This window comes from Orcinus orca, chromosome 3 (genome assembly GCF_937001465.1).
Source record: "Orcinus orca chromosome 3, mOrcOrc1.1, whole genome shotgun sequence".
In the NCBI taxonomy this organism is placed as follows: Eukaryota; Metazoa; Chordata; class Mammalia; order Artiodactyla; family Delphinidae; genus Orcinus; species Orcinus orca.
Window position 1 is genome coordinate 52589750 of NC_064561.1, and position 18535 is coordinate 52608284.

The 18535-nt window shown below is 40.2% G+C and overlaps 2 protein-coding genes across 3 annotated transcripts in view; one reads left to right on the forward strand and one right to left on the reverse strand.

The window, feature by feature from the left end:
- Nucleotides 1–18535, forward strand: part of MED7 (mediator complex subunit 7) — a 358603-nt gene that overhangs the window by 302264 nt on the left and 37804 nt on the right. The gene's annotated exons all lie outside the window — the stretch shown is intronic.
- ITK (IL2 inducible T cell kinase) overlaps nucleotides 1–18535 on the reverse strand; it is a 66488-nt gene that overhangs the window by 45831 nt on the left and 2122 nt on the right. For both annotated transcript variants that reach the window (XM_033407921.2, XM_004280984.4), the window contains exon 2: nucleotides 1174–1278. In XM_033407921.2, coding sequence (XP_033263812.1) covers nucleotides 1174–1278 — 105 coding nt within the window. The remainder of the gene's footprint in view (nucleotides 1–1173; nucleotides 1279–18535) is intronic.

Genomic DNA, 18535 nt, shown 5'->3' on the forward strand with positions numbered 1-18535 from the left:
AAAAAAATTCTGGCATATGAAAGAGTAAGATATTAGATGATAAATATATAATCGAGATTTTTAAAACTTCTTAATTTGAAATAAGACACCCAAGAATTTCCAAAGATAGTACAGAGTTCCTGTATACTTTTCACCCACTTTTCTCCAATGATAACATCTTACATAACATAGTATGTTTTTAAAACCAGGAAATCGGCATTGAGCAAATACTATTAATGTACTACACATCTTTGAATTTCACCAGGCTTTTTTTTTTTTTCCATGCACTCATTTGTAATTGGAATTTTAATGATGGGGAAAATATGTGTTTTTCCTTTTACTTTTGGTACTAAAAATTCCAACTTGTGGAGGTCATATTTCTAGTAGGAAAAAAGTCCTTTTTTATGCCACATTAAAAAGTGGAATATTAACTCCTCAGATTGGTAAACATGAACAGTACCCTAGGATGTGCAAGCAGATATCCACTCTTTCAGAACCATAAATGTCAAGAGTGGTAACGAGATTTAGATGATGTCATGACCTAAAGACTAAATATACTCTCCACCAGCTCTGTCCAATAGAACTTTCTGCAGTGATGGAAATGTTCTAAAATCTCTGCTGTCCAATAAATTAGCCACTAGCCACGTGTGGCTATTGAAGGTGTGAAAAGTTTATTCATTGAATGTGGCTTAGTGTGACTCAGGAGCTGATTAATATTGTGTAATTTAAATTAATTTACATTTAAATGTAAACATCTGCATGTGGCTACTGGCTACTGTATTGGACAGCACAACTCCATATAGTTCTCAGATTATAAAATCTGAGTCTTTTTACTCCAGGACCTCCAAGCAATTTATAACCAAGTATTGTAATCTGTTGTCCCAAGTCATGAGTAAACCACCCTTATGGAATATTAGGCTTGGGGCCCTTGATAGCTTTTCTCCTCCGCCCAGGAGTAGAGTACTTAGGACTTTCCTTGAGGTGGGGAAGACATGAGGGAAAGGGAAATGAATGACAACTTTTTCAAGATTTTGTGGTTAATCTTTGTTGAATGAATGAATGCATCATCGGTTGAAAGAAAACAGCAATTTCTTCTGGGCTTGGTCTAAGTTCTAACCCTTGACCAGAGTCATCTCTGTCCCACCTTCTTGTACAATGACTGAGCATTTTAACCATTGTCCCTGATGCACTTACCTGAAATGGATATTTATAGTGGCATGGGATGATAATGTCACTTTTCACAATCTCGACACATTTGATTCGGGAAAGTTCAATGGAGCCCTTCAAAGTGCGCTTTTTCTGTGGGGAGAAAAAGCACATTCCATTTAAGGAAGAAGGAAGACAATATTTTTGTCCAGGCTGCTTCTAGAAATACATTACTAGATAAGATCCACTGTAAACCAACCCTCCAAATATCCAGAAGCTTCTTAGCCCTCAGTGCCTGAGAAGAACACTCTGAGCGGACTTTTGGGAGAACATGTTATTTGAATCATCTTTTTGATGGAGTGACTGACTTCTGTTCATTGAGCCACTGTGCCTTATATCCCAGTTACCTTGTGACAAACAGCAGCATTTGCAGAACTTACAGCTGGGATGGGTAGTGCAATCTGTGGGAAACCACACATGTGCCAGTTTTTTTCTGCTTTGTACCTGTTCATGGCCTTATTAGCATAGTAAGTGAGCTCAGGCCTGACCTGGTTGGTGACAAATACCTTTAGTGGCACCTTTCTTTTCTATATCTGCCTCCTCTGTGTCCCTTAGTTATCCATGATCTCACAATGGTGCCCCTGTAGGACATTCCTGACTCTGCTCTGTAACTATCCCTTCTCCACACCCCCATTAAATTTTACTGGCCCCATGTCTCATTTCCTTGGAAGCTGCTAGATGTATTCCTTGATAACTAATTCACATGATGGTCTTTGTGATTTATAACCGTGTCACATGTTACCCATTTCTAAGGGTCCTCGTCCTTGGATCCCAGGGCATGTTAGGTTGGTAGACGATAAGGGTCCATAGAAGGCTAGTTAGGGAAAAGCTTTTGGAGAGCAGGAGCCTTTCACAGGTGCCTGGAATTAGGCTTCCATTGAGAATAGAGTTTAATTCAGTTATGGAACCAGTTGCAAAACAATTCATCTTAGCTTATCCTTAAGAAAGAGGTAGCACAGATGGTGGTGAATCAGGCACAAGGTTGGAAAGGGCTAGGGACAAAGTTGGGCTCTGCTTCTAACCAGCTCTGTGACCTTGGGTCATTCATCTACCTCCCTGAACTTCAGTTTCCACGTCTGAGAAGTGAGGATAATAATGCCTACCCTTTAAGTGTTGATTGCAGAATAAGATGGGAGTATGTAAACAAATGACCTGGCCTATGATATGTGCCCTCAATAAAGGGTACCCTCCTAGTGAAAGAGGTTAAAGAAGTCCTAACTATGGCAAGAGAGTTGTGATATATGAGGGTACTGGGTGGGTATTTGGGAAGTATGACATCATCAAATTCTCCAGAAATGAGCTCAGGCTTTACTCGCCACTTTTTGATACTCAGCCTAATGGCTAGCATTTGCTTTAGTAGATGAGGCGCAGAACTGAGATGAAAAAAATTCAAGATGTGAGAAGTACTCTTTATTGAATACAGGGAAGTTTTGTGGTATTTCCTTTTTTTTAATTTTCTTTCTGAAAACAAATTTATTCATTTTTGAAAGTACAAAATCTATCCATGTTCATTGTAACAAATAAAACAATATGGAGGTATGTTGAGAAAATATTTCTAGTATTTCAGTATCCTACCCTTCTCCACAACTCTGAGCTAGCCAAGGTTAACCATTTGGAATGTATTTATCTTTCCCACACATATTTATAGGATATATAATATGAAAATGAGCATCTCTTCCACATAGTGGTCTCCAGTGTGCTTTTGTAATCTCAGGATGTATTAAGAGGTCAGTCTTCCCTTAAAAACCTCTGAAAACATGTGCCCTTTGGACCCAAACTCTCTTCTCATTTAGAGTCTTTCATAGCTAGAAATACGTGTCCTGATCCTGCCCATAATCATAGTCTTTGGAATGGGTAATCTGTTTTCAAAAGCAGAAGAGCACAAGAGAGCTGTTTTCTCAAAAACCATCTGCAGTTACAGGTGATAAACAGGGAGTCTGAGCTTTGAGGTTATCTTGGTTTTCAACCTCTGTTGGGTTATTTCCTCAGTAGCGTACATGGTAAAATGCAACAGAAGGCTCATGGCAGTAAGAGGACCACTCTTTTGCAGACATTTTTGTTCACTGGAACTCCTGCATTCCTGAGGGTAAAGACCAGGACATCTGTTACCATATCCCCCAAGCCTATCACAGTGGCTGGTCCACCATGGGTGCCCAGTTAGGATGATATAAACGAAGGGTGCCGAGTTGGAAGGCAGCTTAGATAGCTTCAATCAGACTTAAGGCTAATGTGTTTAGCCATTCAGGAATATTTATTGAGGGCCAGCTCTGAGCCAGGTGGTGTTCTGAGTGCAGGAAATAGAGAGATGAACATGGTAGACCTTCTCATGGAGCTCTAGTCTAGTTGGGAAGGCAGACAATACACACAAGTGCTCTAAGGAGAATAGGACAGGTTGATGTGGTCAACTGGTGGTCAGGGCAGCCCTCACTGGAGACAGGGCATTTGAGAAGAGATCAGAAAGTCAATAAAGGAGCCAGATAAGAGAAGACCTGGGAGAGTGAGCCCTGAGGTAAACAGCAACAGCAAAAGCCCTGGGGTAGAAACATTCTGGATAAGTATCAGTTGTTAATAGCCTGCGATCATCATAATCAGGGCATCAAGTGGACGTAAACAGTAACTGGAGTTGTGACTAGGGATACAAATTCTATGTGAAGTTCTAAAGCAGTGCTAACCCACAGAAACATAATGTGAGCCATATATGGAATTTAAAAATTTCTAGTAGCCACACTAAAAATAGCAAAAAGAAACAAATACAATTAATTTTAAGAGCACAGTATTTTGTTTAACCCAGTATTTCTAAATATTATCATTTCCACATGTTATCAACATAAAAAAATTGAGAGCTATTATGTTTAAGGACTAAGACTTTGTGTATTTTACAAGATGTCTCAATTTGGATTCTCCACATTGCAAGTGATCAGTAGCCACACATGACTGGTGGCTACCTTATTAGGCAGTGTGGCTTCAAGATTTCCAGGGAAGATTTCTCTAAACTTAGGTGATCTTCTTTGACTTCTTAGTATTCATTGAGTTCCAACATGGATTTTAAGAGACTGTCAGGTGAGCCTTCGGTGGAAATGGATTTCACACTCTATCATCAAAGTTCACTCTCAGCCCCAGAGGAGTGATCAGGTTCCCCCCTCACAATGCGTCCTGCTTGGTCAGTCTCTCTGACACCCTAAGGCCAGTTCTCCTCAGATCTCCAAAGATCTGCTACGTGGTAAATTGCAGGGTCAGCTGTGCCTTCCCCAAGCTGGGCAGGCGGGGACAGTCGGTCAGTGAGCTAAACACAGCTTTGTCTCTGGGAGATGGTGACTGCCTGTAATCATCCCAAACAACTGCGCTATTTCTGAAAAATGCCAGCGTAAAACCTTCCAAGGAAGCCACATGAAAGCCACCAGAGAAAGAGAGACACCAAGTAAAGCAGGTCCTCATTCTTCCTCGTTATTCCATCTGCACCCCTTGAGGTGAAGATCACAGAACTTCACTTGGCCTTGTCTCTTTTCTTGGCCACATTCAAAGCTGTCCTCATATGGCAAAGCTTCACCCCGGACATTTGATATATGTCAAACACAATCTAAAAAGATGCTGATGCCCACATATTTGTACAAGGAAAGCTTGTGCAAGTGGCTTTTATATCGCCTTTCTTTTTATGTTAATGTATCCTATGAAATAGAATTTTGGATTGTGACTTTTAAAGAAGGCAGGAAAAAACAAAAAGACCATAACATTTGGGAGCATTTCCTATACTTCAGGCACTCAACAGGGCATCTCATTTAATTACAGTCCTACAGAGTATTATTCCCCCCATTTTGTGAGGACATTGAGGTTCAGAGGGACCAAGTCTCTTTATAAGTGAGCATACAAGCTCAACTCTGTGACTCCAGAGCCTGAGTGATTAATGACTGCTTCATGGCTTTGCACCTGCCCTGACTTAAGGTAGGAGGCTTTCATTCCCCAAACCCAACGCTGAATAATCAATTGCATGACCAATTTCTGTAAGCCGTGACCCAGTGGAGATTTGTTTCTGCCTCGTTTGGTTGTGAAATGCTTATGTTGGATTTCAAAGCGGTAGCCCAGAGCTCCCTCTTCGCTCCTATAACATTGGTGCCTTGGCTGCTCAGCTAGTCCAGCAGATACATCAGTAAGAAGCTGTGTGTCGGTTACCCATGAAAGAGGACATCTCCACCCTTCTGAAAAACAGTAGAACTTCAGCCTTCTCCTCCAGTGAGGCTGAGTGAGAGAGAAATGGAACTTTCATATCAGGCAAACCCATGTCTGTCTGACCAGCTGTGCAACCTCAGGCAAATGTCTCAACTTCTCTGTTGCCTTGCTTTTTTTTTTTAAGTGGAAATAATAACTGTCCCTGAATCAGTGGGTTAACTTAGAGGATTTAAAAGATCTACATAAACCTACTAGCAAAAGAAAATCATTCAAATGATTAAACCACCCACCCAAGTGTTACTTCCTTTCCTTTCCTTCTCCAAATGCTGCCCAAAGATCAAGACCTCACTCTCTTGTCTTTATGTGTCCACATTTTCTTTGGGGTTTTCTTTCAGGTAAATATGTAACTGAGAACCACCATTTGGGAGGACAACATTAATATTTAACTGGTGATCCTGGTGATTTTGACATTCCGGAGTTATTTGTTTACTTTGCCAATTATTTGTAAAACCAGGGCAAAACCTTGAAAGGGGCCTGTTGCCTGGTCTTCCCATCTGCGTCACATTTGCTCTCATTTTAGCAAACGTGGGGACTTTAGCTCTCTGCTTCCCTTCCCCCTCGCCCGTCAAAACTTCGCCCAAATAGTCATTCACCTAAGATTTAACTTCCTGAGAGCTTAAGGCTTGATTTGTTTCACAGGAGTTTGGATTAGGACAGGTATTAGAGACTTAAACCTAGAGGGAGATTTGATAATCAAATTTCAAGCATCAACTGGGAGAGTGTTTTTCAAAGGGAAGCAGTATTTTTCAAAGGGGAGCGATGCATTTAAGACTTTCTCGGGGACTTCCCTAGTGGCGCAGTGGTTAAGAATCCGCCTGCCAATGCAGGGAACACGGGTCCGAGCCCTGGTCTGGTAAGATCCCACATGCCGCGGAGCAACTAAGCCTGTGCGTCACAACTACTGAGCCCGCACTCTAGAGCCCGAGAGCCACAACTACTGAAGCCCGCGTGCCTAGAGCCCGTGCTCCACAACAAGTGAAGCCACCGCAATGAGAAGCCCGCGCACCGCAACTAGAGAAAGCCGCGCACAGCAACAAAGACCCAACACAGCCAAAAATAATAAAATAATAAAAAAAGGCTTTCTCGGATCACACTGTAAAAGGAGCCACATGCTGCTTTTATCAGTTTCTTTAAGATTAGGAAATACTTTTGATGATTTTAACCAGGCATTTTGAATATTTTGTTCATTGCTTCTTCTGGCGTGTGGTACAGCCAGCCATTGTACCAATCTGAAACGGCACAATGATGAAATCGAAATGAAAACTGATGTCATGTGAGGTGAAACTTCAGTGACTGACTTGGGGGCTGCTTTCGCCCACCCCTACCAGAATTCCGACTATCAGTTCTAAGACTGGTTTTAGGAGCTTTCCTGGATTCTAGTCCCATCCCCTCTGCAAAACATGCTGGAGGTAACCCATGAGTTCCCTCCCAGTCTCCCAATGCAGCTTTCTGTCTTTTATGGCAAAGGGAACCCTCATGCTGAAGGGGAGACAAGCAGAAATTCGGAACTTGGAAAAGTCATGGTTGGAATCCCTATGAGAACAAGTATTATTGGGCAAGTTGTCTCAGTTCTCTGGGCTTAGTTCTCTTAGGTCTTCTGAATCATTTAGTTCTTGGGGAGTAGGGATGCTGCTGACAGCTGCAACTCAGCGTTATAATGACCTGAGCTACTTGGTACCTAATAAAGATGTGATCTCAATGGAAAAAGCAGCGTCTTCTAGAACACCAGTGTAATTTGTAATTAGCTGTTGCTGGTTCTTCCCTCTCCCAGTCCATGTTCACCTGGACCTACCCCCACTAAACTTTCAAGTTCTGGGAAGATCTGGAGCTAAGGTAGCAGGTTTCGAGGCACCTAGACTGACTTAAAGCCAGGAAACTATGATCCATCCCACACCTGCCTCCTTTTCTTTCCACAAGACCTTTTCGTCATGGCCGAACCAGAGTAAACTGGCTTTCCTCACCTCAGCTTTTCACACCTTGGTTTACGATGAGGCTGGTTGTGCTGTGGGGAAAACACTCAAGCTTCCCTTAAAGTCCACCATCTCATTAGTAGTAGCACCCTGACTACCTGAAAATAAAAGGATTTTACTCACCCTCTCCCCACCTCCCCACAAAAACAAACAAACAAACAAAAAAAAAAAAAACAAGAAGAAAGAAAGAAAGAAAAGAAAAGAAACAGGACTATACTCTCATACAGTTTCCAGACTCAATTTGGGATCCTCTATTAAAATTATGAATGTGTTTTCTCACAAGAAGCTATTAAGAGAAGATACCCCTGGGAGTAGTTCTGGGGTTTGGGAGTAGGAAGTAGAGAGACTTTCTTTTCACCTCATATCCTTCTATACTGTTTCACTATTTTACCATGAACGTGTATTTCTTTTATTGTACTTAGAAGCAGTTAACTAAAATAAATAAATACATTTCCCTTATAGGATTTATCCTATGGAAACATTTGTTTAAAATATAAAGAAGTAGGAAAATCCTTGTGGCATTATTTATTACACTGAAAAGTCTAGAGAAACCTAAATACCCACCAATAGACAAACGGTCAGATTAGTTATGGTTCATCTGTCTTGTGACCACTCTGTAGCCATCAACAAAGAGTAAAGCTGGTCTATACGGAGGGGAAAAAAAATATATATATATATAAAATGTAAAAAGTAGGTTTAGAACAATAGGTGGAGCATCATCTCATTTTTGGGAAAAGACATAATAAAATATATATTAATATGTTCAATAATCAAAGAAATACTACAAGAAGTAACACTGCTATACTGGTTCTCCCTTGTGGATGACACTATGGAAGACTTTTGCAGGGTAAGTTATATATTATTATAATATTTGAAGTTTTTGCCGTGAGCATGTAAATTTACTAAGCAGAAAAATAAAAATACTATTTTAAAGCAGTCACCCATTTTAAAAACACCACACTGTAATACGGGTTTGGCAGATGACTATGGGAGAAGGCCAAGTGGTACACATCAAATGCTGGGTGTGCAAAATGACGCAGCTCTTTGCTTTTATAACCTCATGACCCCTTTAGCAGTCAGTGGCAGCCAGGCAGCACCTGCCGCCTGCTCTTCTGTATCCATGGAGGTTCAAGTTCATGACATTTCCTCTCCTGCTCTCCTTGAGTGCTAGTCATTTTCTTTATAGATTAATAAACAGCTCTGTGTGCTTTTATGTGGTGTATTTGTCTTAGAGGTGAAGCAACAATTCAGGAATAATTCCAGCCTAATTCTTCTTAGCAATGATATTAGTGATCTTAGCCTTAAAAAAGCATTGTTCGTTTAAATTTGCTTACAAAAGTGGGTAGAGAGAAAAGGACTTAATGTGGAAATTAAGAGCAAGAACTAAGTGGTACAGAGTAGACCCTGAAGGTGTCCTGCACATTTTGTCTCTCAGCATCTCTGGTCTTTGAATGCTCTTTCAAAGCCCTCCTTCTTTCCAATATAGGGCATATTAGATTTCGAATGAGTTTGAGAGAATGTATTTTTGAATCTACCTTTCGAGCACTGGTGATTCAGTAGCCAAAGTATATAAATGGATAACAACTTCATTAGATTTCAGGAAATAACTCCTTGCACAGAGATGATGTTCAATTGATTATTTGTTACTTGGTTGATTGAGGGAACAGCAGGTAGGACCAAGTGTGCAACAAAAAGTAGTATTTGTGGACTCCATGACAAAACTTTTAATAGAAATGATTTGAAAAAGACATCTAGAATGATTGGCAAGTGGATAACAATTTCTTGACAACGTAGAGGTAAGATAAAACTAGCCTGCCCAAAGGTTTTAGCTAATAGATAAAGAGCTCCTACAAATTATTAAGATAGATACTAACAACATTATAGAAAGATGGGCAAAAGGGATCTAAACTGCTCTTAAACATATGAAAAGATGCTCACTGACTATAAAATAGACGTGTAAATAAATTTTACTGATATACCATTTTTTAAGTCTATCAGACTTGCAAAGATCAAAACATATGATGATACTGTTGATGAGGTTTTGAGAAAACAAGAATTTTACATGTGGCCCTGGAGAATGTTGATTGGTACAACTTCCGTGGAGAATAATTAGGTCATGTTCAGCAAAATAACAGATGCAGATATCCTTTGACACAGCAATCCCACTTCTAGAAATGTTTTCTATAGACCACAGCTTCCCAGCCTTGGCACTATTAACATTTTGGGCTGAATAATTCTTTGTTGTGAGTTTGTCCTGTGCATTGTAGGATACTTAACATCCTGGCTCTACCCACCAAAGCCAATAGCACCCCCTTCCTCAGTTATGACAACCAAAAATTTCCAGACATTGCCAATGGTGGGCAATATTGCCCCTGGTTAAGACATATTCATACATATAGAAAGTGAGATACCTATAAGGTTATTCATTCCTCATTGTTTGTAATGACAAGAAAATTGGAAACAGACTAAACGTCCATCAAGATAGTTTTTTTAACCATACAACAACACATTATGCAACACCCCCCCCAAAAATAAAGAATAAAGAAGCCGCTCGCATATCAGTATGTATTGATCTTCAAGAAGTATTGCTAATCAACCAAAAGAAAAGTTAGGAAGTGTATGTAGCATATGCTACCATTGTATAAAAAGGAGGGAAAGAAGAAAGTTTATTGGTATTTATATATATATGCATAAAGAATCATTGGAAGAGCTGATAATTTGATTATGTTGGCTGCTTTCAGGCAAGGAAGCAGTGTGGGATCAAACTACAAGGAATCCCTAATCCTAAGGTAAGTTGTTGCTTTTGTACTTACAGCTGCTATTGTGACCTTGGGCAAATTGCTTAACTTCCCTGTGTCTCGATTGCTTCCTCTCTAAAACAGAATTTGACTTTTATCTTCTTCAAAGAATTGTGAGGGTAAATGAGAAAAATCCATAGGAACGTGTTCAGTCCTGTCCTTGTGGTTATTGTTGCAGGCTGCTCTTGTTAATGCTGTTGTGTTGTCATTCAGGTAGGCCTGCTGAGCTAACAGGAGCATTCCTACTGGTCCCCACTCAGGACTTCATTAGACAGTGTTGGAAACTCACCAATGAGTCCTTGCCCCAACTCTCCCTTCTCAGTCACCATGGCTTCTATTATAAGACTTCTCAGACCCAAACAAGCCTAGATCTGAAAATATCCATTGTAGAACACTTAATTCCAACTTTAATATTTGTCCCAGATGTCTGACCTAAGAAAAGATACTTAGCCTTTCCAAGCCTCTGTTTTTCTCATCAATACAATGGGGATAACAATAGGACCTACTGCATGTGGTTATTGTGAATATTTTTGATACGATACATGTAAAGCTCTTAATCTGGTGTCCTGAAACGCAGCAAGGACTCATTAGGTATTGGCTCATATTATTCTAAATTTTATATTGGTTACATTTGAAATGACTGCCTTCTTTTTAGGGTGCATTCTTGGGTTCATGCGTGGATTTTGATAACATGGTTTTTTTATCAGCCATACAGTTATTAACCTTCTCTTAGCTGTATTACTTCCTGGAAAGATTTCCATATTTAACTAATCTCCATGTCTATTTGTAAATTCCTGATATCATTGGCAGTGAGATACAATCACATAGTTTCCACTTCTTTTGAGCTGGTGGGGTCTTTAGAGATCATTCAATCTAACTTTTTATGTTAGAGATGAGGCTTCAAGGTGAAATGAATTTCTAAACTAGCTGTTACCTTTTCATTTCTACTATTCAATTTACAGCCTGGGGAGACCGAGGTCATAGAATTGGAAGCATTTTTGTGATTATTGCAGGCCAAGGGTAAGGCCAAGAGTGTAGGGTTCTGGGCAGCCTCCTTGTTCTCTCTTCAACTAGAACACTTCTGCTGCTGCTTCACATATGGGAATGGGAATGACACGTGTAATTTTATACTAAAAGGGGGCTCCAGGCTTTAAAAAGTTGGAAAACTTTGATCTAGTCCAATCCCTTGATAGTATGGACAAGATAACCAAATCCCAGATAGAAGAAGGACTTGACCAAGGTCACCCAGATTAATCAGTACCAGGTCCCCATTCTGTTAAGCTGCTGTGCTGTTGCTTTCTCACCTTATCTCACTTTTCTAGAATTACAGAATTACAGTCTGCTTGAGACTTTCAGTCCCTGAGACCCTGTCTAAAGTTAGAGCTAACCTCTACAGAGCAGTGAAAAATGGCTTATGTCATACCTTTCTGTATTTCCTTTGCTTCTTGATAAAGAGGCTTGATGATCTAACCCAAAGAGCGCATTCACGTGAACATTTCAGACCCCCTAAGGTGATCATCTAGGGAGACGAATATTTTGCAGAGTAGGAGGCTTTTTGGCACCCCTTCAATCCTACTATGTAGGGTAGGTTCATCTACATATACATAAGACTGATTTTAAATCAAATTATCTTGCCCATGTATAAAATATTATAGTTTTGCCCTTTCTCTCACTATAACATTTAAAACCTATCAAAATAGTATTAGATATTTGAAGATCACCACCACAACAGCATTCTTTTGTTTTCTTATTAGTTTCTTCTTAGAAACATAATCTTCTCCAATGATTCTGGTAACTATTGGTGGCCCCAGGCATTGCTTCAATCTCTTTGGAAGATTATGTAGCAACAAACGGTAGAGATCAGAAAATGCTATCCCGTGACACAGTTATCCCACATAACTCTATCCTAAAGAGCCGATTTTAAAAAGCAGAAAGTTCTATATTAGGTATACTGTTACTTTTCAGCATTTTCACTACACCTGAAAACAACCTGAATGTCAAACAATAGATGATAGATAAGTTCGTCGATGTGTTCAGTACAGAAAATAGATAAGTACATCTCTGACATGAACCACTCGATTATTTAAAAAATCATATATTTGAGAAAATGATTACTTTGGAGTCCATGAATGGAAATGTATCTACAAAAGAATAATGGAAAAAGAATAAATGGAAAAGTATAAAATTGTCATGCATTATGATTATAACTACACGAAATTTATGTCTGCATGAGAGTAAAGATCATTCTCACAGAGGCAGTAAATTGATGTTTTTAGACAAAAGGGTTTTGGAGAACAATTGGGTGTAATTGTTTCATTAATTTTTTTAACAGTATGGAGGTGTGAGGTTTCGCTGCTCTGTCTCTGGAGATTAATTGTGGATTTAACTGGATTCTAACTTGTTTTCAGCCTTTGCTGTTAAAGGCCACCCGAGCTCAGTGTGAGTCTGAGGTCCTCAGTGTTGGTACACCAGGTGCTTTTCCACCAAAACGTGGAGTAGGATGAGTCTAGACCAAGTATCCCTGGAAGAGGGATGCTGTAAGATATAAGAAAGGGGCTCTTGAACTCTGTGTGTTCAATTGTCTGTCCCTAACACAGGTCAAGGCTTTTTCTACCTTGAGGCTTCGTATTGGCAGTTCCTTTTGCCTGGAATGCTCTCCTCCATTTCTTAACTTGACTGTCTTTCTTATCCTTCAAGTTTTACCCTGGATAGAAATTTCTTCTCTGACCACTGTTCCCACTCAGCCCCAGCAACTGCTTAGTGTTTCCATAGAACCTACAGCAGTCTGTATCTGCTCTATATATTTATATACTTGCTTGTTGTCTGTTTCCCCCACTAGTGTGTAAGCATGAGGTCAGACACCTTGTCTCTATTACTTACCACTGTATTCCTAGTCTCTAACATAACACCCTGCACATAGTAGGTGCTCAGGAAATTTTGCTGAACAAATGAGTAAATCTATGTATATCAGAAGAGAAACAGTTCCCTGATACAGTGTTAGGTTAATAGTAATAATAGTAATAAAGCTTTGGCACAAATATATGTCATTTTAGAGAGAAAAGTCATGTATTTGAATTTTTATAATATGCAGGTATAATTCTGTGACTTTTGAATATCAAAAAAGGGAAAATATAATGAGAAGTCTACTTATAAATAACTCTAGGTTAGTGGGAATTATATGGCAACATAAGAGTTTGGATCAGGTTCTTATTCCATTAAAATACTGACAACTTTCACTAAATTTCAAGGAACTGAATTTTCTGTGCATAGGAAACCATGTCAGACCTTCCATTCCCTCCTCTGGATAACTTTAAGTGAGGATCCTGGGTCTTGTGAAGGCAAACCCAGACGAACCTCTCAATGAAAATTAGGTCCTGGAAGATATACTATCTTCTGTAGGCCTAAAAACTCATTGATGAGTGGAAGAATTTACTACTAGTTAGTTAGGGAAATGGGGGGATGAGGACTACTATTCGGGCCTTGAAAATATGAGAAGAGCTTTAAACTCATTTTCCATAGGGTCCATTTCTGAGTTTGAGATAAAGATATCATATATTACATGAACCTCATGGTTTAAGAAACTGAGCTCGTGTGCTTTCCAGTGAAACCTTTCTTCCAGACTGAGTCAGGAACTAAGCCCTTACATTTATGGTCTTACCCTGTGGCCTATTTTTACTGCAGAAACTGATTAATGGATGTACTAGACCCTGAGCAGTAGGAATTGAATCTAATTTTAACTTGGGAGTTTTGCCTCTAAAACAAGAATTCTCTATCCAATGGCTATCTCCATAAAACATCAACATCACATCAGACAAGCGAAAATCAATTCACAAAGAAATGCCATTAATGCAGACATCAAAACCGCACATTCTTGGCTTTGAGTGGCCTGAACTGCAAAGTACTTTGCTTTGGATTCTTACTTTTCTTTGCCTGGTTAGGCAAGGCCCACATTTTTAGCTCCCAGATACTCTTCTGAATTCAATTTGAGTTATGTGACCTTCATTCATTCCCTGGATATTTACTGACCACCTACTATGTGCCCAGCACCGTACTAGAGGTTACAGGGATGAGCGAGGCAGTCAGTCGCTCATGGAAGTGACCTTCCAGTGGACGTAAGATAGAAAATGAACAGGGAAGCACATCAATAAACCCAATAAATAAGTGCAGATATTGATTACTGAAGTGTCTATGGACTTTAAAAGAAAAGAAAAAGAAACAGGATTCTGGGAAAATAATTGAAGAGATGGGAAACAATAAAGAACCAACCCTACAAAAATCTGGGTTGTTGCAGACAGTGGGAACAGCTAATGCAAAGACCCTGCCCTTGCAGGATCTAAAAGTGAGCGGCCCCTTAAGTGTATCTCACCCTAGTCCTGCTCCTGTACAGAGGCCCTAGCGGGGGGCATGGCCTGGAGTGTTCAAGGTTCAGAAAGAAGTCAGATATGATGGATGAAGGGATCAGAATAAATGAATCTGAAAGGCAGGTAGGGACTATGGGTGAAGGGTCTTGTAGGCCATAGTTGAGGATTAATTTAAATACTCTAAACGGTCACGGAGGCCTTTACAGTAGGGCATAATATCTGATTTCTCATTTTAAAAGTCTATTCTAGGTGTTGCATGGATAGTAGATTGTAGGAAGCCTTGAGTGTCAGTGGGAGCTGAGCTGGAAGGCAACTCAGTCACGTAGGAATGAAGTGGAGAGAGATCACGAGTGGTGAAAGTCTCAAGCAAAAATGCTCGGGTAGCTCTGAGAATGTTATCTACCAAGGGGTTAGCTGTAAAAGGGAAGGAAGGAAGGGTAAGACAGGGTGGAGGGTAAAAGAGAACAGAGTTGCTTGGTTCTTTTAAAAAGAGTTGGGAGGGGGGACAGACTGGCCTACCTGCTGGTTTCTACGTGTGTCTCTGACCTAAATCTTAAGACTCCAACCTCCTGAATTCTCATGGCTAGCCATGATCTGCTGCCTCCAGGGAGTCCTAATTACTTACTCCTGCACCCAGGAATCTCCTGTTTGAAGTCCTTTATCACTTGCTTTGTTCTGAACTCTTTTGGTGTTGAGCCTTGTTCTGTTAGGGGTCCCTGTGTGTAACTCTAACCTCTCCAACTGTATCTACACATTCCTTCTTCCCCTCTTTTCTTTCTTTCGCAAATAATGAGTGAATAATATGTACCAGGCACTGTGGTAGACCCTGATGATGCCATCTTTAGCAAATTGGGCACCAACTCTTGTAAAGCTTACAGTCTAATGGAGGGGAATGACATCAGTACAATAATCACATTTATAACTAGGTAATTACAAATTTGGCATGCACTTTGAAGAAGCGTATGTGCCACTGTATCAGAGCGTAACAAGAGGAGATGACCTAGGCTAGGGAAATGAAGGAAGTCTTCCCCAAGCAAGTGACCTTCAAAATGGGGGGTCTTAAAGTTAAAGAAAATCTTATGTGTTTGGAGCTCAGTGAGATGGGAGGAAAAGGAGCATGAACTGAAATGGAGGAGACTGTGGGATAGATTTTGGCGTCCACTCTCAGGGTAAAGGGAGAACCACTGAAGGGACATGCCAGCTTCTGATGAGGGTCATCAGGACATGATCACAGTCACCATGTGAAAAGCTCACACTGGCTACTGTGTGGGGAATGGAGTGGTGGGGGGCGGCGGAGTGGGTGCAGGGAGACCATTACGAAGTGGTAGCAATCCCAGGTGAGAGATGCTGGCAGCTTCCACGAGGAAGGTGACTCTAGGAAATGGAGAGAAATGGACAGATCCTAGAGGAACTTTCAGTGCCAAAATTTGGACACATGGTGGAGGCTCCCAGAAGTGAATGGAGACAAAGATTTGTCCTGGAGTATATGTGGAAATGATAGAACTCATAACACATTTCATTGCAGAAGACATATGTGGCATGGTTCCTGATTTTCAGGACTGCCCTTTACATGGAGGGCTCTAGAGCCAGAAGGCATTACGTACTTTGTAATAACCCAGTGGAATCGCCAATTGCCTATGAGCAGCAACAGTTAATAGTAATAAGAACTGTTTGACAGGGAGGCTGTGTTGGCTCTGGAGACATAAGGGAGTTATTTAAATTCTCTTTGCCTCAGTTACATGCTCTGTAAATTGGGGTAATGATAGTTCCTAACTTACAGGGTAGGTGTAAGGATTAGATGAAATAATTCATTTAGCACAGTGACTGACACATAGTAAGTACTCGGTAAATATTAGTTACTATGATTATTAGAATAATGGTGACATTCATTTCACTAAAAAAAATAAAGAAGGAATGTTTGATCATTTTAAAACATGTAAATAGCTTTATAGAGGGTCACACAGCCTTCAGCAACCTTTGCAAAGCCACACAGCTCTTAAGTGGTAGAGCTGCTCTTTGACCCAAATCCGTTGACACCAGAAGCTGTGTTTTTGACCACTATGCAATAATGTTGCCAAAAGCAAGGAAAGGGGATCCTCTTCCCACCTGCCATCTTTAATTTAGGAAGCATGCATGTTATAAGAGATGTTTCTGCTGCTAGATCAGACTTTGGCTAAAGGGAAGTGTCCATGAGGAGTGGTGGCCCTATCCAGAAAATGACTAGAATGGTGATCTTGACTGTTTCTCCTGTCCTGTGTAAGTGGTAATGGCTCCCATGCTACGGTGACCGCGGAAAACTTGTTTCCTAAGGTGCAAAGAGTCATTAAAATAGGGAAACCTTTCCATTTCTCCTTAGGGCCTTTCAGAAGATCAAGATGGTCCTATTAGTACCAAGCTTATAGCATACTTTTCTCATGAAATACTCAGCATTGAGTAGTGTTGGGGTCCTTACTTTACAAATAGGAAACAGAGGCTTAAAGAGGTTAAATGTCTTGCCTGAGATCCCACAACTAGAAAGTGATAGAAGCAGCATTTGAATCCAGCTGTAGCAGACTATTCTGGCCTCACCATTCTGTGACACTTGTCTCCCCTCTGTGCTGTGCTGCCCCTCCCATCTCATGCTTACTCAAAGTGCCTGAGGCCCCAGCCCCCCCACTTCTCTCTTTTACCCCTAAAAAGGATCTGATGTCAGTCCTGTACAACTAAGCACGTTGTTCAGGAAGTGACTACCTCTTCAGAGTTTATTTTTATTTAAGCCTGCCCCTGCCAGTGGTGTGCTTATGTTGGCCCACGTAAGAGCTGATTGCTACATTTTCAGGAGTTCTTTGAGCCAGTAGACTTTACATTGATAGTTTGACATTGGTCATGATGGGAGTATTTACTCTACAGAAATTGGCAAACACCACAAACAAAGGCTCTCCCATATTCTCTACTGCCATTACCACTACAATGATTGTTAGACATTTACCAGTATACCACTGGGCCCTCATCTCTCCTTGTCCTTTGTTAAAGAATGTCTGGCAACAGGGATCACTTTGCTGAGAAATTGGCAGGCACAGGGAGTGTCTGAAATCACGCCTGGTGGCCAGTCACCACCTGACAGCTCCACGCTTCTCTCTGGCCCACTGCTCCAGCATGACAAAGCAGCTTCCCGGCCCCAAGGAAAACACTTGCACATCTCAATACTTTGAACAGGCATCTGACATCAGATCTAAATCCATGTTAAAATAAAAGGCTCAGTCAGTATGAATTATAATGACAATGGGCATGGAAATTTGAAATTAGAAAAAAGCAGACTTATTTTGCAGAACTACAGTATTTGTTCCTGAATATGTAAAGGATTATTTTTATATGATATCATAAATCCACAGAATTTTAGAGTTGCAATGAACATAATTTTACAAATGAGAAAAGACAAAAAGAAGCTGAGACCCTGAGAGGGGAAATGTTGGCCCAACATCACGCATCTCATGATGCATGTATGTCTCTACCCACACAGTTATATTTAGTCACAGAATAGAGGGAATCCAGAACCCTGATGTTAGCCACACTTTGAAGAATCCTTGAACGTTTCCCTTCATTTGAAAATGATTATGTTATGCCACCCTGCCAGCTCCTTCACAGATATAATGATGATACAAATAATAGCTAATTTTTACTAGGTGCTTACTAGGTGACAGGACTTATGTTAAGTGCTTTATATATTAAGTTGAACTACGTATATGAAATTGCCAACATTTGATCTTTTTTTAGTCTATCAAATGGTAATTTCTAATAGGTCAATCTAAATATATTCTCTCTAAGTATTCACCATTTTCCCATGAAGTGAATACTATTATCACACCCATTTTACAGATGGCAAGACTGAAGCTTTAATTTAAAAATAAATTTAAAAAAGCTTTCTTCCCACAAGTGTTATTCTTATTTATGGACAATGAACAATGAACTCTTGTGTGCAAATCGATGGCCCTAAGCAATGGAATGTACATAGAACATA